Below are 21,103 nucleotides of genomic sequence, written 5' to 3'. Positions count from 1 at the left end.
TATCCCTGGAATGGGAGGTGGGTTCAGAAACATGGCAAACTTCCTCAGGTGCAGAGGAGATGCTCCAGGAGGTCTCATGGACCCCAAATCCAACCCTCCCCATTGGCAGCAGAGCCAAACCCAGCCTAAGCCAAGCAGCAGCTTGTATTTCAGCTTCAGAAGAGGAACAAACAAGAGAAGGAAACCCAGAGAGCTGAACACCCACACATCCCAAGATCATCAGATACCACCTCAGTGCCAACACCTCTGTTCCATGTGTGCCCCAGCCCCTCTCAACATGGCCAGGCAGAGTCACCTCATCTCAGCACCATCCTCCTGCCCCATTGCTGCCTGCTGCTCCCATTCCTCCGGAGAGCACCCACAGTAATACATGGCTTCACACTCTTCAGTATGACCTAGCCAGAGCCAAAGGCAAAAACTATGATATGAAGTGGGGCACCTTCCCACTCCAAGAGTCCCAGCTGAGATCTCTGCCCAGCTACAACCCAGCCTTAGAAAAACCAGGACCTGAGGGGTTCCAGCAGCCAATGCCTCCCCTTTGCTTTTCTCATCTAACACAACCCTGAACATCAAGTAAAACTTGAAATGCACTGAGAAAAGAGTGGATATTGCATGAAAACTGTAGGTCAGGTGATGGAGATTCGCTAGCAAAGTCCAAGCCATGCCTATGTGACAGGATGCCACCATGCAGAGGGATGTGGCTGCCTGGTGTCACTGAGCCCAGAGAACAGAAATATTCCTGATCCATCTCACTGGTAAGGTGTTCCTGGCCATGAACATTGAAGGAAAAGTCTATAAGGGAAATAAATGTGCATGCAGAAACCTAACAGCCCAGGGATGCTTTCCCTCCCCTTCTCAGTGGAGCAGGGGACTGACAAGAGACAGGCCATTGCACTGCTTCGCCAGGCAGCTGGCATGATTCTGCTCAACTGCAGATTGCTGATGTTTTCTGGACACTAATGTGGTTATGATAAACTTGATGATGGTTCTCTGGCACAAAAATCCTGGAGCTCTATAGATGTTTTTCACTGCTGTTACATCTCAGCCCCTATGCAGTAGCTGATCTGCAGAAGAGACTGACCCAAGGGCAGGCAGGGAGCAAGCAACTGAGCAGGAACAACACTTGGGAGCTCTGGCTGCAGATCTCCCCTCTCCTGGCCAAATCTAAGTCAAGCAGATGCTGGCAAGCAGCTGGCTCCCAGCACTAGTGATGGGCAGGGGTGGACAGCAGCTCCCACCTGCATACCCCATGGCTCAGTCCCAGGATGTACAAGGGGGTCTCCACCAGCCAGGCTGGCAGAGCCCACTGAGAGCAGAAACTCTTCCAGCCCCACAGCACTGCTTCTGGGATCCAGCCCCAAGAAATAGCAATCAGATAGAAACCATCCCTCTGGACTTCAGTCCAGACCACTCACAAGAAAAACCCCAGGTCACTTCAGCAACCTCTCCCCACAGAAACATCCCTAATCACATCTGAGCTTCCCAATCCTTACACTACTGCCATAACATTTCCGCTCTGCCTGAGATTACAGACCTGCTAGAAACCCATCCCACCACTGTACCCCAGCCAGGGAGGCTGGTGGGTGATGAGGCACCACCCAGCTGCCCCCCAAGCCCTGCAGAACAGCACCCCACCCCCACAGTTTCTGCTTGCTCTGAGGGTGCAAACCTAGGACCAGGTTTGCAGCTTAGGATACCCAGCTACAGCCCAGGTCTGACACTACTTTTACTAACACAACCCTTGTTCTGCCTTTGCTTTCTTTTTCTTTTTCTCCCAACCCCACAGGCTGTGCCAGAGCCTCAGCTGGTTTAAATTGAATTTGATGTGGCCAGAGCCAGCTGGTGTAAATCAGTGTAAATCACTAGATGCCAGGGCCGATGTGTATATGGGTGGGGGATTTGCCCCAGTTCATTTCCTTTGTCTCCTATGTGGAGAGCTCTCCTGCCTCCTGGGTAACTTGGAGGTCCTCTGGGGCCTCTTTAGGAGGGCAAATGACATTTTTCGGAGCAAAGCATTGAGTTTGCATTTGCTGGTAAGTAGTGCTGCATATGTGGGGTGATGCTGCAAGATCACCCCTTGCTTAGGGAAAGTGTATGGAGGGGATACTATAGGATATTATTTCAATGCTGCCTTATGCCTGGGAAAGACCCTGCTCTTGTCCATGAAGTGATGTTTCAGCAGTTTAGGTTCTGGGGGAAGGTTTGCTGAGCTGCCAGTCCCCTGATGGAAGGTGATAGCAGAGCCAAGCTCAAAGGCTGGGGAAGGGACGGGAGGAAGGGGCAGCAGGCTGAAATGGAAGGAGGGGATTGATTTGGAGCCTGAGTGCTCTAAATGCTCTTTCAGTGAATCGTCCATACGTACAGGAGATGTTACAAATCTACAGAGTCCCAAGGCATGTGTTGCTTGTCCTGGCTGCATGAGAGGCTCCCTGTCCTGCAGGTCCCTCTTCCCCATCTCCCTGAGGTGACAGAGGATCAGCCTGGGGTAACCTGCCCTTGGAAGGTGATGCCAGAGTCCAACCAAAAGGCCAGGCTGAGAATAAAAGGAGGCTGCCTCTTTGGGATGAGGACCAACCTGGTACCTGAAGCATGGGCTGCTAAGTGTCCAGGTCCTGTCCGTCCAGGTCCTGTCCACCCAGGTCCTACAGGCATGATGGGGTACTTGGCTCTGCCCTACAGGACTGGGGATGGGGTCAGCCCCAGCTCTTTGCCCTGTCCTGTTGTACACAGATGTCCCCTGCACACGGGGGTGCAGAACAAGGGTTAGTCCTCACCTTGGTGCTGTCCTGCCCTGCTCCTCCCAGGCTTAGCCTGCCTGGTCCCGGGCAGGGCTTGCCTGCCCTCAACAGACCCTGAAACCTCTCTGTGTCCCTCCTAGCCTGCATTTGCCCTGGCCATCCCCCTTCTGAAGGACTCAAGCACCCCTGGCTACAGCACCATGGTGTGGGAGAAATCGAGTGGTGATATCCCAACACCCTCCTCCCCCTGCTCCCAGCACTTTCCTCTTCAAGTTTGCTCAGCTGCACAAATATTTCAGTGCAAATCCCCATTTCAGAGATTCAAACCCAAAGTACAACCAGACCCTAGTGCTTTTTTTTTTTTTAAATCACTGCATCCTAACATGCCACGACCCACAGCGGGGACGTCCTACACCTCCCTGCCGGGTCCCCCGGGCTAGGAGCGACCGGCTGCTTCCCTGCGGGAAAGCACAAACTTTCTGCGTTTCCCGGATAAACAGAGCAGGAGGGGATCTGGGAAGAGGCAGTTGGCGCTACTTGTTCGCAGAGGGCTGGGAGCAGGTGGTGGGCGGCTGTTTCGTGTCCATCGCAGCTTAGTAAAATGTGTCAGCATAGCATTCAGCAGCTTTGCAGCTCAGCCCATCCCCTTGATATAACTAATTCTCTGGCTGAGCAAAGAGTTTTCACAGCTAAACACCTTCTTTGTTTTGCTTAATTTTTTTTTTTTTTGCAAAAGTTGCGTTTTAATTTATTTTTTTTGAATTTCTTCATATTGGGGGGTTGTTTGAGCAGGGCTGGGGCTGCTGGCATGAGACTGAAAGCAGTGGGAAGCTGGGGCCCTGGTCACCCCACCCTTTGCTAAGGCACCCCACTGCTGCCAGAGTGCTGATGCTTTTGGGGCTGGGCAGGATGGAGGTGCCAGCAGCCAGAGCTCAGGGGTGCCGAGCAACGTTCCCGAGAAGACGCTACACGAGACAGCGTCTTGCTGCGCTTGCAGTTCCGAAATGAGCTTTAAGCCTCTGCAAAAGCCACATGTCGGTAACGGAAATTAAAGGCCCCTTGATTCTGACATGATAGAACGATTAAAGCCACATTTCTTGGCCTGGGTACCTAACTCGAAATGCAGATATAAGGCTTAGATCCCCAAGGGGATTCAGATTTCTAATCCCAATTTATGCAGCTAAATTCCTATTGATTTCCCCTAGGTAGGGCCCTAAATACCTTTGCGGGCTGAGATCCAACATGAGGTGTCGTGGCTTAGAAGGGGAGACCCAGCCTTGACAGTTTGGCCTCAGCATTTCAGGGGATTGAAGGGTGCTTGCCCGCTTTCTCTCTGTGCTCCTGGGGGTTGCGCTTCTTGCTGGGGCTCTGCAGGTGGGGGCCTGGGTGTCCCCATCTCCTGTTTGCACTGGGTAGGATGTGCAACCAGACTGAGCTGCAAAGTGAAGGTGCAGGTCCAAATGGCAAATCCTAAATCTGTAAGCCCATCACTGGAGAGACTGGGACTGAGAAAATGGGAGTGGGGGTCTGCTTGGGGTCTCAGATATCCCCAGAGCTGACCAGTTCAGATCAATAGGGCTGGTTTTGCTCTAATGCAAGGAGACCATGGTGATGAACAGCTTTCACCTCCCTTCCTTTTTCTCTTCTTCTCCAGCATTACTGGTCGGAAGTCCTCCATCGAGTGCTGCTGGTGGGCTGCAGCATCCCTTCATGGAGCTGGTGCACGAGCTGCCCCTTGCAATGGGGCTGTGGGACTGAGCAGGGGTGATTGTGGGGGAACACAGCAGCATCCAGGTCCCCACAGGCTCTGGGCAAATCTGTGCTTGGAAATGCCAGCTCCTGAGCAGAACAGCTAAACCTCTCCTCTGCAGGCATCTCCAAACCTGTCCTCCAGCATTTGCATTGCTGCTCCTTCTGGCTTTCTAACAGCTCCTGAAATTGCAGGGAGGCCTTTGCCCCCACTCAAGGGATGTGGCTTTTGGCTCGGCGCTGCAAAACCAACATGAGTACCCATGGGGAGGAAGGTGAATGTCTTGCTGCTGCATTTTTGTGAGCTCAGTATTGCAACGATGCTGAAGATGGACCCAAGCAAACCCTCTCTTCACCAGGAGTTGGAGAATCCAGCTCTTGGCTGCAGTCCATGCCCAGACCTCACGGCTGAGCCAACAGTGCTTTCAACCAAAGCCCTGATGTGGGTGCTGTCTACATCGAGATGTTCCCTGAGCCCATCCAACAACCACAGAACTATTCCGGGTGTTCCAAATCTGCTACAGCCTGTAGTCCTGTGGGTTGTACAGGACAATGTGTACAACAGCCTACAACTCCATGGGTCTGCAGAGCTTCATGCTGCCCCATCCCCACAGGACTGAGCACTCCTCCAAACTGTTCAGGCTGTGGAAATAAGTCTTCAACCCCTTTACAGGCAGCCACCCAGCATCTTCAGCTTGTGGCTGGGAGCATGGAGGAAAAGCACATGGAGCAGAAGGGGTGTGCATGGGGGGAGCCAGCCTTTGGGGAGGGCAGGGGCGGAAACAATGGGTGTCTGCTCTGTGGTTGAGCATGGACTCGGCTGGGTGCTTGATGTGCCCAAACTGGGCATTGAAAGAGTTCTGTAAGCCGTCTCAGAACATCCCAAAGGCAGTTGGAAGCCATGCTCCTAGGTGACATGGGATAATATGCAATTTGCCACTGCCCAGCACCAGGACAGGAGATGATGATCCCATGCCAGGGTTGGCCTGCAGCAGTTATGGCAGAGATACCTTTGTCTCTTGGACTTCCAGACATTTCTCCAGATGACCACGAAATCCTGTTTTGCTTCCAACAGCACTGAAGCTGCCCCTTGCTTCCATCCTGAAGAATTATTTTAACATCTCCTTCATTGGTCTCAGTGGATAACTGTTAGAGTCATTTTGGAGAGTGCCAGCTCTGCTGGCCAAACGTGCTTGCTCCAAGCTCCTAGCTCTTGGCCTTTGCTGACCATGTGTCCTGAGGAAGGGGATGCTCTGGAGTAGCCCTCTCCTTGCAGAGGGAGCATGGATGGGCTGTGGGATGAGCAGCAGGGGCTGCAAATGTATCTGGCTTGCAGAGTGCGCATTGACTATGAAGGATTGATGCTGTAATTTAATTTGGGCCGGACACCAGTGGGACTCTTGGTCTTGGAGCAGGCGTCTTCAGTATAAAAGCAAACTTAAGGCAGGCAGTCCCTCCCAGATCATTCACTTTAGCAGTGGGATTGCTTCTCCTGTGCTCTGCTGCACCCTCAGCAAGCCCCCCTTCCCTGGCCTGGCCACTGAACAGAGCAGGGGAGTCTGTTACAGCTAAATTGGCTCTTCTTCCCCACGCCTGGCAATGACCCAGCTATCATGCACGATGCCCTTTGCAAATATAATGTGCAAATTAGTGCTCTTCATTTTGGAGCCAGCTGCAGGACAGCTGGTGCCTCTGGCTGGGTGGCCTTGGCCATCTCTTGAGCGCGGCCGGGAGCTGGTATGAGGAGGCACATAATTTGCAAGCCTTGGACCTGGGGTGAGCTGGGACTGGGCTGCTCAAGTCATGCACATTATGTGATCTGCAAAATGGTCCCCAGGCTTGAAACAGTCCCTTCCTTAGCCTCAGGATGGGGATCCTGAGGGCCTGAGTCTGTTCTCCGAGCATCTGTGCAAAGTCCTGGTACAAAGCAAGCCTCTGGCATGGGGTTGCATTTAACCATGTGGCTGTGTGACTTTGTTGTCTGTCCTTGGTCACCTCCTAAGCTGTTGGCCTCAGAGCAACAGTCCCCACAGCATGCCCCAGAAAAAGGACCTGGTGGGGATTTCTTCCATCAGCGACTGGGGCAGTCTCAGAGAGGGTCTGTGGCCAGTCTGTGCTACGTGTAAAGGCAGAGGCACCTGCTCAGGCACTGGAGCCTCTTCTGGTCTCCAAAGCGGGCTCAGGAGCACTTTGCACCAGCACACGTGTGTGTGGGGTGCTGAGGCCAGCCCTGCCTGCAAGGAGCACAACCCCTGCGACAGCCAGCTGCACCAGCCCCGTCTGGGCAGGGAAAGTGTGGTGGTGTTTCCACTTTTTTTGATGATTTGTAGACCCTAACATTTCCCTGGGACCTTATTGAAACCCCTGGCACTAGAAACACAAAGTCTTTCCTGCAGGAGGGCGCCGGGGCTCCCTGGGACCACCTGGCAGGAGTCTCCTGACCCCCGCCTGCAGCCCTGCCTGCCCCCCGTGTTGCACGTCACGGCCTGGGCCACCGGCAGCTCTCCGGCTGCAGAGGATCCTCACGAGACAGCGTGTTTCAAAGACATCCTCAGGCAGCGACCAGGCTGCTCTGTGCCTGAACTGGGGACTTGTTGCGTGGTGCTGAGGGAAAAGATGGCTAAAGCTGGGCTGTGCACCGGGCCAGGCAGTCCCCTGCGAAGGGAGAGCCGGGTCTGCGGACCCGCAGGCATCTCCAGGGAGGATAACTGCCGTTAACCTCTCCCTTGGAACAAGAAGGTGCAAATGAGTCCACAGTAGCCTCCTTTCTTCTGGCTGAACAAGATTGATTGAAAAACAAATTGGCGCAAATAAAGCATGTAATTAGATTAAAGCCCCTTGCCTGGAGCGGGTGGAAAGCGGTGGCCAGCGCTTTGCAGGAGCCTGCAGCCCCCTTCCCACCTCCGCAGCATCCAGCATGGCTGGGGGGGGGTGGTTTGGCTGGCACCGACCCCTCCGGTGGGACCACCAGCACCCTGCAGGATGCAGCCGGGGCTGCCCACCACCTCTGGGGAGCAGCCCTTGCCAGGGCCGGTCATGGTCGGCCACCTCGTTTCAAGCTGTGGCCTGATGCAGCACACCGGCGGCTGGGTCTGGGCACGGTTCGGATGCTGCCAGGGCACACGTGTAGCCCTGCCTGTTTGGTCTGGCCCTGGGACCCCGGCTGCTGCTTTCAGAGGGGGAAACCACCCCCAGACGCCATCTGAGCCCTGCTGTGGGTCAGAGTGAGTTTGCTCCCTGCTTCTTTAGCTGTCTGCTGCCAGTTTCGGGATGGGACGGAATGATCCTGAGCAATTTTTGGTATTTTGGGCCATGGGTGCCCATAGCAGCTGTGGCCTCATCAGCATCCCAATTTTTCCCAGGTATAAAGGGAGCGAGTAGACACACCGGTGACATCCCAGCTGTGCCAGACGCACTGGAAAACACCACACAAACACAGGAGCATCGTGGCTCATCCAGCCCTGCCTCTGCACCCACCTTGCCCCTCTCCTGGGAGCAGCCAGCAGCATGTTTCCTACCACCTCCCTGCAGGAGCAAACCCAGCGCTGAACCCCAGGATACATGGGGGACGTGGGGTGCCGGCCCTGACAGTGCTTCATCCCCACCCGGCACTTCTCCGCTGCAAACGTGTCCCCAGCCGCTGACCGCTGATGAACTCCAGGGCTGCCGCTCCCAGTGCCCCTGGGGACACAGCCCTGCCGAGAGCCGCAGTCGACATGATTAAATACATTAATAGGAAACCATCTGTCTTCGGGAGTGTTGGCCACCCTATAAATTCCCGGCCTGACAGCAGCTCCCTGGCTGAGTGGGTGCTGTGCGGGATGCGAGGGCAGGATGTAACCAGAACCAGGGCAAATCAGACTTTCCGCTCTGGGGAAAACACGGCAACAGAGAGCTGGTGCTGGGGACAAGTGCTTTGTTTCACCAAGGGGAATCAGCATCTGGAAATGTCCCAGAATGGGGAGAGAATCAGTTCATTTCACTTCAGAATTTTTTTTTTTTTTTTTTTTTTTTTTTTTTTTTTTAGATGGAAGCCCAGTGATGCTGGGCTTGCAAGTTCTTGTGCTGAAGCTCGAGGCTTGGCGATGGTGCCCAGGACTTGTGGGCACCCAGGTCCCCTCAATGTCAGAAGGATGGTCCCTCAGGTGGCAGTGTCCCAGAGCTGGGGATGTGGGGATGGAGGGATGCAGGGATGGAGGAACAGAGGGATGGAGGAACAGAGGGATGTGGGGATGGAGGGATGCAGGGTTGCAAAGATGTGGGGATGGAGGAATGGAGGGATTTGTGGATGGAGGGATGCAGGGATGAAGAAATGTGGGGACACAGAAAGCCCCGCAATGGGATTATAAGAGCACGATGGAGCTGTGCATGAAGCTTTTCTGCATTTCAGCAGATGTTTTGTGGTGGTTTGTTTTGTGGGGGTTTTTTCCACAGTCTTTCTGAAATATTTTGAAGTGACCAGAAGTTTCCTCACTGGAAGCCCCTCACCCCTATTGTGCTCACAGCCATTCACTGCAGATCACCATGAGAAACCTCTTTTCAGGAGGGAGCTGGATGCTGTGGCCGATCAATCAGTCAATCAATCACGCAGTCAATCCATCACCTTGCTTACAGCCTGAGACAAGTGAGAGAATACCCATGCAGGGCTGAATTAATTACTCGTTTGGATGGGTACAAAGCTGGAGACCCCCACACTGAGCCCAGTGATTTACACCAGGGTGACTGAAATGAGGATTTCGCCTCCTGATTGTACTGCAGGCAGCTGTGCAGACCTTTATTCCTAGCCTATGGGATGCTCCCGGCTCTCTGCAGAACTCCTGCTCACTGTTAGTGCTTTCTTGGAGCGAAGAGCTGTGATTTTTTTCTCTACCAGTGCAAAGTCCTACCCTGGCCATACCCCATCCCCAGATCTGGGAGCATCCTCACCCAGACTCAGCAGGTATGGGCTGTGCCTGCAGCCTGGCAGCTCCTCCCCAGCCTGGCCGGCAGCTGGGAACCCTTTGGGCAGGAGGCAGTGGTGCTGAGCCCTGCACCCAGCTCTGGCTGGTCCCTTGTGCTGCTGATCCCCTCCAGATGTACAAGCATTAACATGAGTGCACACATTCATAAAACCCCTCCTTTTCGTTGGATATCAGTGCCCAGTGATAACGAAGACATGTCGTTACTTCAAATCCGAAGAAAACTAAGGCTAGCCAGTACACTGCTTGCAATTCTGCAGAGTTAAGACTTTGTGATTTCCTTTGTTGGTCTGCAGACAAAACCTCCTCAGGCTTTTCCTTCTCAATACATGTCAACACCATGTCTTTTGATAGTCCCTTTCGCGTTAAATTTACAAAGTGCTACGTAAGTTGTTTTTTTATGGTCTGTTTTTTTCAATTTGCATCTGATAAAGATATCCCCAGGGATCAGCCTCCCACAGGAGCCTGTGCTCCCTCTGCTCGGTGGAGAGCATCCCTCCTTCCACCGGCCAGGGTGCCTATGGCAGTGCAACTCCCTGGGGAGCACAGCACCCGGACGGACCAGCAACCCCAGGGGTTGGCAGGAGGCTGGAGGAGGTTGGGTGGCTGTGCTGTGCCCAGCAGCTGAGGCTCGTAGCCAGCCAGCCCAGCCTGAGCAGAGACCTGGACCTGCTGAGGTGACTGTGCTTGGGGCTGCCCATGTGAGATTTGGGAGGGTTGCAATGTTCAACACAGGTTGGCAGTGTTCATTTGAGGCCACCTCTGAGGCAAAACCATGGCACAGGGAGAGACTCCAACCCAACTATCACCCCATGGGGGGCCAAGACCATGGGAGAGGCAGGGAGAGATGGAGTTCAAGGGACATCTCCCCAGCCCCTCTGACACAGCTTTTGAGCCTATGTCGGTGAGATGCCATGGGCAAGTGCCACTATCCAAACACAATGACTGTGGTGCAACCCTGCCCCAAGGACGGAAGACGTGAACTTCAGCGTGGTGTGGGACTTGCTTCCTCCAGCTCTCCAAGAGCCCACCCAAGAGCTGTGTTCACATGCCAGTGCCCAAGCACAGAGTGATGAGCCAGGTCCTCTCTTGCTGAGCCACCAGCACCCATTGCATTTGCCCCTGTGGGTACAACACCAGGGAGAGATTTGCCACTGACTTCACCCTGGGATGGAACTGGTCCAGCGGTTTAGATAAGGATTTGGGAAGGAGTTGGGGAGCAGCAGTTTGGCCTCATGTCCCATCCCAACCGGAGATGCTGCGCAATGCCAGTGGCCCGTCCCCACGCTGTCATTTTCCAAGCAAGCCTCGCACCCCACACAGATGTTGTGGAGGCAGCTGGCGGCTCACATGGCGTTGACTCCTTGTTTCCAGCTGCTGCAGCTCATTAAAACAAGCTACGGCACATTTAATCCTTTCCTAATGTCACTTTTCCCTTGAAGCTGTTGCTGCAGTGATGATCACAGTGTTTATGTGACCGTGAGCAGGGGGAACAGTGGTCCACAGCCTCTGCTTGGGAATGGAGCTGTTGAGCCAAAAAGACCACGTTCCCATGGGGATGCATGGCTACAAGCTGGCCGAGAAGAAATAGGGAGGTGGCTGCCCAAGCCATGAAAATCAAGCACAGACACCATAGTAGCAGTGGGAGCAAGTGATTTAACTCATCTTCTAACAGTGCCTGGTGAGGTTTTGCTGGGGTGATGCAAGTGGCAGTGGCAGCAGACCTGAGGGACCCCATTTCCTCTACGTCCATCTATGAAGATGGCTGTGAACCTGTGGCCACCCTCTGAAATCTCCATTTTGCCCTTCTACTGTGGGACGGATGAGCCCTGCTCCTGCTGCTCACCGCCATGATTGGCCCAGGGGAGATGGCATGTGGGAGCAGGGGACTCTCCGAGGGTGGCCTTGCAACACCTCAATTCGTGAGGGACATGGGCAGGCAAAAATTAAAGTGTTTGACCTTCAGACAAAGAAAAACAACCCTTGTTTAGGGCACGACTACTTGGACTACCAGCAAATGATGCTGAAACAGGAGTACCAACTCATCAGAGAGGCAAATTTCCCCCATTCCTGGCTCTTGGTGGAGGATTCTGGCTAAAATTTGGAAATTTCATCCCAAAACCTAAGCCTGTAAGTAGTGAAAAGCCAGCTGCAGCCTAAGAAGGATGCGGGGCCTCCAGCTCTGCCACGGGATGGGATGGGAAGGCATCAGGGGGTCCCAAATCTGGGACGTAGGTACAGGGTGGTGAGGGGTCCAGAGAGCCCCATGGAGGTTGCAGGGGGAGGTTAGCGTGGGGTATGAGTATGCAGGTACACACATGGTACAAAAGGAAGGAGTGGGTGGCATGGGGGCAGTGGCTTGTCCCAAACACTCCTGACGATGCGTGGCACGCCAGTGGGGGCTCGGCACTGTGACGGCACGGGGGACTGCCCAGCTGTGCAAGATGGAGAGTTCTTCCCCAGGGAGCAATTGCTTTCAAGTGAATGTTTTCTACTATTTCCTACAAAGTTTCTATTTTCCCGGACTGAAGCCATAACCTTTGCGTGTGTTTTTTCTAAGTGAGACACACAGGAACAGTCTTGAAAGGCTCAGAGAGCTTGTGGGATTTGGTTTTTTTGGGGTGGGGGTGGGGTGGTTTTTTTTTGTTTTTCTTTAGTACTATTCCAGATTGTTCCAGATCAGGGACCTGACTGCCCATCTCCCTTCTCCGAGCTGCTTCCGGAAGGTATTAATCATCCTCTCATACCACAGCATTCATCCACCTCTGTGCTGGGTTGCCTCTGCACTCTGGGAAAGCTGCAACCTGCAGCCAAGCTGCTTCTGGTCTGTGCACATCTGAGGGAACTCCAGGGATCACTGTGAGTGGGATTTTTTCCCTTTTCTGCACTTAAATCCAGCCTCTTCCTCACCAGCCAGGAACAAAAGGGCCCAGGCAACACCTTGAGCCCAAATGACTTTTGGAAAGTCCAGATCTGGTTTTGAAACTGCAGAGGCTGAATTCCAGGGGAAAACCATGCGAAGTTGCACCAATCCAATCACCTGGTTTTATTTAAGCTCACTAGCTGAAATCATCTACCTAAGATAATCATTTCCAAGCCAATCTGGATTCGATTCAGATAAGACAATGACTGACTGGGAGGTTTGTAAACCTTTTTCCCCCCACCAGTTTGTTGGGTTTTTTTTTGGCCTTTCACTTTGGCCCCTTCTGCATCTCTGAATAGGACCAGAAAGGGACGGGGTGGTAGCAAGAGCTTTCCTCACCTGGCCACAAAAATGTGAAGCATCCTGTCCTCATGCTCCAATCTCCTGGCATGGGAGAGCATGAATGCATTTCATCTAAACAATTCACTTTTTTCCCCAAATTGATTCGGAACTCTGAGAGCTAAGCAGAGCCAGGCAGGACCCCTCCACATGCCAAAGTCGACATTGTTCCACCTCTTGTACCAAGGCCAGCTTTGGCCTGTGCTTTTTTGCCATTTACCCCTCACTGACACAGAGTGGTGGTGATGCTAACTCAGCTTTTGGGGAGGAAGGCATTTTCTGTCCTGCATAGCTACAAGCAAAGGAAATAAAGCAGCATCTCTCCCAGAACCAGCTGCACCCAAAGTCTCCCACTAGTTTCTTTCTCCATCTCTATAACCCCTTTGATCCCATACCATGGGAGCTCTGGCTCACAGACACACCAATTTAAGCATTTGTCAAGAAAACACCATGAATTTTGGCAGGATGCATCGGGACGGTGGTGGGGGCTGAGCAATGCTGAGACCCAGGGCTGCCTGCTGCTCCCTGCAGAGGGTAAGGGATGAAATATGGAGGGTTCAAGCTCCCTGGACAAAACGGTGCTTAAAAAGTCCAATAAAAATCACAGCGAGAAGAATTATGATCGGACACTGAGCCCATCAGATTGCTCAGCTTGGCTCAGCCTCTGCTGGGCTTTCACGAGGAGGCAGCGCGAGCAGCTTCTGGCAAGATAGATTGGTCCCCAGTCACCCCTCGGGCAGAGAGCGGGGAGATCCAGCCCTCCAGCAACACGGGGATCCAAGAGACGCTGTCGAGTCATTTCTCATGGCTCGCAGGTTGTCAGGATGCCCAACTCGCTCCCAGCCCGTAGATAATCCTCTCCTAGCCTCCGGTGAGGAGTTCCTTTGCTGAAGGGAGGTCTCTAACCCTGCTGAGATGTTCTCAATTACTGGCTTTATGCAAACTCAGTTGGGCTTGGGCAGATCCCTAAATAACCCTTCTCTCCATGATGAGGATGCAGAGTTATGGGACTCACTCCTTCCCCAACAGGGCTGTTTGCTCCCAGGATCGGCAGGGGCTTGGGACTGGAGGCTGTAACTTTGCCAGCAGCAGCAGGGTGAGATGGTCCCTTCGTAGCAAGGCTGGAAAATGTTGCAGACACCTACCCAAAGCCTCGGTCAGAGGTGAGGGGCACGTCCTGACCGACACACCTCCGGTCCCTACAGCCATCCCTATCGGCACTCACCCAGGGAGATGTATGGGTGGCAGAAAGCACCTATCTCTCCCCACTGGCTGCACAGGGACCTGCTCTTCACCAAAGTGTCCACATTTGGTGCCTAAAATAGGCTGTGCACCCCCTTGTCCTGCTCAAGGGTCCTGTTGCTGCAGGGTCTATGCTTTTTCCTTGCTCACCCTGGCTCTGCTCGCTATCTAGCCAAGGGGCCAAGGGGCAACTGGCCCCAGCCCCAGCCCCAGCCCCAACCCCAGCCCACCCGGCACAGTGCCCAGTGCCGAGCTGGTGGCTGTGACTCGCAGCAGCCCGGGGCTGCTGTGAGTCACACTGCCACAGCACATCAGCTCAGGGCAGGCGCTGATGAGGGCTGTGGCCAATTGAGGTGGCACGTGGAATTTAGGATGGCCGAATGCAGCTGCCCCAGTTGGCATTTGCCCAGGACAGTGCAGGGAGTTCACGGAAAGGACCTGTTTCCCCAGCTGTGTTGCTATCTGCACGGAGCACACAGGTGGGAGATGTGTCACCCCCAAACCAGTCCTCACCCGTGGGGGCAGCAGGACTGGGGCTTTGGCAACTCTTTCCTTTCAAGCCAGGATGTTGGCTGATGGATGTGGATAAACGCTGCTTCCTCCAAGCCCTCGCCTGCATTCAGCCCCTTTTGTGGTCACGCTCTGGAAGGATGTGAGAGGACATGGGGGCTGGCAGGGAAAGACTGTGAAAAATAGAGAATGTCCTCAGAAAGGCCCCTTTGGACTCATGAATAGGAATGTGCCCAGATAAATGAGCTCCTAACAGCAGCAAAAAGACATTGAGAGACCCCTGTGGCCAGTTCAAATTCAGGGACACTGCTCAAGTGTCACTTCTTGACACCGGCTCCAGGACTGATAGAAGGCTTAGCAGGGCAAGCTGCGTGCAAAACTGACCTGAGGGATGCTTCACACCATGGTGATGGGCAAAGCAGTTGTTTACTCGCTCAGAAATGAACCCATACCCTGCAACCTGATCTTGAGCAGGGGAGGGGATGGCATGAGCCAGGTCTTGCCTTAAGAAAGGGCTGGGGCAGCTGCACTGCGTGGAACGTGCCCTGGCCCCTGGAATTAAGGAGCCCAAGGAAAGGAGACTCCACCAAGCATCCAAGGTTCTGGCTGGAAGGTTCCTGGTATGAGTGCTGGGGCTGCTTCTGCTCCCTGGGTCAGCGATGGAGCGAGGAGATCCCAGCATGGAGATGCTATAGCTCCACACACAAGGACTTCATCTCGGAAGCCAAGCTCCTTGCAGAAAGGGCTGTGAGAAGACATCTCTGCATCTCCTCAGCTGCCAAACAGACCCTGTGATAAGCCCCGTGGCATCGTGGTGCAAGAGGTCTGCTCTGCCATCCCTGCAGCAGGGTGGGAACAGAGCAGGTTTGAGAGGCTGTGGGGTGAGAAACCGACAGATCCTGGTGTGGAGCACAAAATCTCAGTGTTCCCAGGCCATGAGACAGAACATTTAGTCTGCAAGTCCCTGCTAAATAGCAGGAGCCTGTGAGAAATCTGGTATTTCATCTGTTGAGCTTTTTGTATTTAAACATTGCTTGGGTTTATTATTACCTGATGGAGGGTGAAAGCACCACCCTGCAGGGCTGCAAGGGCTGAGTAGTGCTCAACTCCCCACTCAACACACTCAGTTTGGAAATTGTGATGTCAGTTGGTCCCACTGGATCCTTAAACCGCTAGCTAATATTCTCTATCTGCCTATAAATCTTCCATATATCAGCAGCACAGTCCCTGTGAATGGGAAAAACCTACCCTCAAGCATCTAAAAGTCTCAGCTAGACCGTGGTCTTCTTTTATAGCAAGGGGTGAAACAGGGAGTTGCAGACATAAATTTCGCTCTCACAGAATGAGATGGAGAGAAGGAAGCCTGCTCTGCTCCATGCGTCCAGCACCTTTAGCTGGCATTGCTGGGATGCACCTACACCATTGCACCGAAGTGCCGTGTTGGGATAAATGAAAGAGTTGCAGAGGCTGCAGGAGCTGCCAGGTCTCACAAAGCTCATGGGAAGACGGGGTGTGCCTGCCAGTCCCAGGGGCTTGGCCAAGGGGGGGACATCCCCACACTGAGTCCTCTTGCAGCCAGGACAAGGTGGAAGGTTTAATGGGAGCTTTGAAGAGGAGCTCTCTGTGGCTGAAAGAAGATGGCGGGATGCACTATGGCATGTTATTAAGCTCCTGAGGAGTTGGGGAAGAATATTTCTCCTGATGGAAGCGGGTAACAGAGGCTGGTATTGTCAGCAAACAGTGCTGTAAGAAAAAGAAGACTTGCTCCTGCTTGGCTTCAGGTTAGGTGGGATGGTCTGTGTTCCCAATAGCCCTATACTTCATTGTGATGGACTCACCAAACCGCACATCTCACGTCCGCACCCAGTTTATAAGGCAAAGAAGCAAAAGGGCTGATCACCAGCACCTGAGCTGGAAGCATGCTGGCTGGGCCAGGTTTTTGGTGCGTCTTCATGCTCCTTTCAGCCCTTCAGGTCAATGGAGACGCTTTAAGCAGCACATGTGAAGCAATAGGCACAAACTCAAGGCTCCAAGATATTTCTTGCTGATACCAGCCTAAGAGAAGACACTGAAACACGGAGTTGCTGCTACTGTGTTTACAGGTGGTAGAACTTGTCCTTTAAATCAGTCCTACAGAAAACCCTGAGCTTTACCTTCCTTTGATGCTGGGGACTGAAGACCTTGTTGTCCCTTTGCTCCCTGGGTTTCCCATCCCTGGAAGAACTCCTGAACATACAGCAACACGCACAGCCTGCATGAAAAGCCCTGCCACGGGACGAGCCTTGGCTCAAAGTTCAATTCAAGGTGACGTCCTTCACTTTTAGTACAAAATCCTTAATTTATGAATCCTCCTACACTGGTGAGACAAAAGTAAACAGCCTTTACACCTTGTGTCCTTCACAGCCGCGGCGCTGTTCAAATACCCCAGGAACCTGCAGGCAGCAGGGTGGGATAAGTCACGCTTTCCCAGGGCTCTCTGGCTCCTGCTGTCATCCCCTGCTCAGACCCGTCTGACGCGAGGGAGCTGGGGACAGGAAAGTCCCCCAGTGCCATGGTGGGGGCAGGTGTCAGCCCCTCTAGGGATGTAAATCAGGAGGGGAGGTTGGTGGGGTGTTGGTGCAGGTGTGGTGGTGGAGATGGGGCATACAAAGAGACGTGTTGAGCCCCGGGTCAGCATTGCATGGGTTGTATTTGGCACAAGGACAAGGGGAGGGGAAACAGGAGGATACACACACTGTGATATGCCAAAGCTTTCTCAGGATGATCCTCTGTATTGCAGCTTGCATAAATATGGTGATCCAAGTCCATTGCTCCAAGCTAAGATGCTTCCCCTGCTCTTACAGTCACCGGCCTTGAGACACCTCTGAGCACAACTGGCCCCAGCAATGCCACTAACCACAGCTGTGTCCCACCCTGAGGACCCACAAAACCGGACAGGAGACACATTGCTATAACATACACAGGTCACATCAGCACCTAAGATCGCTTAGCACAAGAAACACACAGATCTAGGCAAATAAAGGAAATGGTCATATGCAGCAGTAAACAACACTTAGATTTTTGTTCTCTTTTGGTGGATTTTTGGTTCCCTAATCCTTCTCCACCAGAAAAATGTGACAGAACTGTTCTCTGAGCCTCTTGAGAAGGTAACCACTAATCTTTAATAATCAACCAGTGGTGGTCTTGAGTCCTTACCTCTTTTTCATCAAGCATTGCTTCCACATTGGGTAACCTCTGTGTGCTTATAGATTTAGCACCTCTGGGAAAATCTTTCTGCATCTTCCCTACACTCCCACACGCTCCTAGAAACACCCATCTCTCGGGATGCAGCACACTTGTTTCAAACACTCGGACATTTGGGGCATAAAAGGAAACCACTTGTCCCAGTACAAAAAACAGAATTTATGTATTAATTGAATGCAATTTCATCTCAGGCAGACGATTGCTCAAAAGCCATTTACCACCAATATGCTTTAAAAGAAGAGACAACGTACCTGCTGGCTCCTCCGTGCTGCTGGCGGCGGTGGTGGGGGGAGCGGCGGGGATCTCTGTGCAGGACAGCGAGAAGCAGACACGAAAGGTGAGGAGATAAAAGAAGGAGGTATTACTCCAAATCCCAAAGAGCCTGGTCCCTGCACACACTGCATTTTCTGTTCCCACCATGTCTACCAGCAAGGGGTGTTTCCCAACTATGTCCTCCAGCAAGGAGTCTCGCAAGAGCCCCAGAAACCAGCACACCAGGACCATACCCACTGGGAAACTGGACCTCCCAAGAGGGTGTGGGAAAGGATTTTTTAAACAAAAAATTTTGGCTTGTGGCTAAAAATAAAAGATACAGCCAGCCAGATAATTGATAGGGTGCCACTGCCAGCAATTGCTATGCTGCCCAGACACAACCTGCTGCAATTGCTAGGTCCCAGTTTGGATCCCAGGGTGAAGGGTGCTCTTGCAGGGGCTCGAAGAGTGCATAAGCCAGGCAGGGCGGTGTGGCTGCCTGCTGCGTGGTGCCCAGTCCCAGCAGGCAATGGGAGCATTGCTGCTTCTCCCTGTCCCTGGGTTGTTCCTTCCAGCTGCTGGTTCCCTCCATGTCTGAGACAGTGCTACCACTCCTCCTATGTGAGATAAGATACAGGTAAAGCATTCCATCTATCTGCTGGAATTCAAGTGTTATCTCACACATTTAGAGGAAACACAAACATAGCTGGTGCCAATGCAACGGTCCCTGGTTTTGATTTGGGGCTGGCTTTGCACAGCTGAAACCACATAATGTTCTGGATCTTCATGGCCCAAATCTGACTGTGTTTGTTGATGTTAAAAAGGATGGACTGCAGATGGAGCGCATTATATGGTCCCAACTTTGGCAAGATGATCTCTTTTCCCAGTGCACATATGCAGACCTCATTACTGACATCTTTTGTGCATTTAGGGCACAGTGCTGCAATTTCTGTGCATCCCTGGGAATCCCGGTGGGGGAACACCCTACCAGTCCATTTTGAAAGTGGAATTTAGGCATGAGCTAGGGGTCAGCATCTGCCTCATTCTACTTTTGCTCTCGGGAACCTGCCTGGCCACAGAGGGAGGTTTGCTGGGGTCTGTCTGCATTGCAGTGACGGCAGCTCATAGGGGTGCAGCCCAATTAGATGACTTTTTGAATCGTTCACCCTCATGCAATTAAACACAGGCACAAGCCCATGTGAAACACCTGGTGCATAGTCAGGCAGTACATGAACAGCCAGCACAGCCATCCCAAAGCTGGCAGCTGGATGGGTGCTTGTGCCTGCCGGCATGGGCTATGGTGCAGACACACCCCACTGGTGTCTTGTTCATTCCCCACAAGGTGAATTTTGCATGAGTATAAGTCTTTGGGACAAGGAAAATATAAGCAGTGGTAAATCAGAGAGTAACTGTGCTCTTGCAGACAAGGTGGACAGCCCCTTGCTAGCTGCAGTGTTCCTGTGCCCTCCCTGTGCCAGATGGGAGAGCAGTGCGGGTAGGGATGGAGAGCAAGTGCCCTCTGCTACACGTGTATAAAGTATCTGTGAACTACTTACACATACACACACACACTGACATTTTTCAAGGATTAAAATGTGCTGGTTTAAGAGAATTGTGAGTTGCTCATATCCTCACTTTAATTACTTTAGCATCGTATGTGCAGATCAAACTCCCCCAAACTGCACAGCGGCTTGATAGCCAGGCCAGAGTGTTGCTTGTAACACATGTGAACAAAAGTTTTGGCCCCTTGGAAAGGATGTTTTGCAGTGACACAGAAGTAAGGGGCTCTCACGGGTGCCAGGATGGTGGCTGGGTTGCAGGGCCAGGGCAAGGCAGCCCTGCCAGGCTCACGCCAGCAGGCAGCCTTGAGCACACCAGTTCGGCAGCTGGCATGAGCACAGCCCGGCTCCCAACGCCTGGCTGGATCGTGTTGAAATTCTGTGTCTGTCTTTATTTAGTGCAATGAATCCCAAGGGAAGTGATGCAAGGAACAATTTACTCTCTGATTTACCATGGCCCTGGGGAATGATTAATGATAAACCTTTGCGCATACTTGCTGCAAAGCATACTGGAGCCATGACTGTAACGTCTTGGGGAAACAAGCATCTGGTCTGAGCTCTTGCTGTCCCATTGCGACACGGGGAAGAATGAATCTCAAGTGACCAAAAACCACCCTGGAATGTATGTTTTCTTCAGCAGAAGAAGGTGGAGAAAGGGTATCTGCCCCATAATTTGGCAATGGCCGTCCTGAAAGGCAGATGCTGCGAGGGGACAGTGTGGGAGCAGACTGTGGGTTCCCAACAAAGACTTGATTCTTTCAACCCTCACTTTTCTTTTCTCATTGTGCGTTTTTTCCCCTTTTAGCAGCAGGGAGTCAACCTCAAGGGGAGCAGCCCCAGCTTCCCAGCCCATCCCAGGCACCGTAATTTTGATGCTTCATTTCATTAGGGCAGGTGGAGATGCCTCGCGCAAGGTGCATGAGCTACTGAATGATCCAACAACAGCAAAACCAACAGGCAGCAGAGAGGAGCACTGGACTAAAGCACACCTTGTCCGGGCAGCGAGCGCTCGACAGGGACCGAGTGGGGATGTGGATGTTTGCAGAGCAAATGCTGCAACGGAGAGACTTTGGGAGCTGTACCTGGTGCTTGCTGCTGTTGTTTTTGAAGCAGAGGATGAGAGCAGCCTTGGGAAGGCACACTAAAAAACAAACGGTAAAACAGCCCATGTTTCTGGGTGGGTTGTGTGAGTGTAAGAGCCCCTTTAGCAATCCAGGTGCTGTCGGCTTTGTTATGGTGATGGCAACTCCATCAAACCAGCAGCTCCTCTGATTTGAGCTCTGTGCCAGTGCAGCACAGCCGGATTTTGGAGAGAAAAACCAGTTTGTAGCCATCTGCCTTAGCGTCCAGACCTGATGTGGTACCCCAAAACAAATGTGCTCTCAGGGCACCTTTGCCCTGTGAAGCAGTATCAAATTACCAGCAAATTAGGCTGTAGATGCACTCACAAAACCCACCCAACAAGACAGACAAGCTAGTTGGAAGTTAGGGGTGAATTTTGGACTGTATGCTCTACTGTGGGCAGTGTGGCTGGCAGGGGTACCCGAGCACTGCCCTTTGGAATATATGCGGTGGGGTTAGTAGCCACCC

The 21,103-nt window shown here is 52.8% G+C and overlaps 1 protein-coding gene across 3 annotated transcripts in view; it reads right to left on the bottom strand.

The window, feature by feature from the left end:
• Nucleotides 1-21,103, bottom strand: part of NTN1 (netrin 1) — a 105,031-nt gene that overhangs the window by 11,766 nt on the left and 72,162 nt on the right. For 2 of the 3 annotated variants that reach the window (XM_049812322.1, XM_049812325.1), the window contains one exon: nucleotides 17,954-18,007. The exons of the other annotated variant lie outside the window; for it this stretch is intronic. In XM_049812322.1, the coding sequence (XP_049668279.1) occupies nucleotides 17,954-18,007 (54 nt within the window). The remainder of the gene's footprint in view (nucleotides 1-17,953; nucleotides 18,008-21,103) is intronic. 3 annotated transcript variants of the gene reach the window in all.

The sequence above is a fragment of the Accipiter gentilis genome, chromosome 10 (genome assembly GCF_929443795.1).
Source record: "Accipiter gentilis chromosome 10, bAccGen1.1, whole genome shotgun sequence".
In the NCBI taxonomy this organism is placed as follows: Eukaryota; Metazoa; Chordata; class Aves; order Accipitriformes; family Accipitridae; genus Astur; species Astur gentilis.
This window is presented reverse-complemented; position numbering and strand designations above follow the sequence as displayed.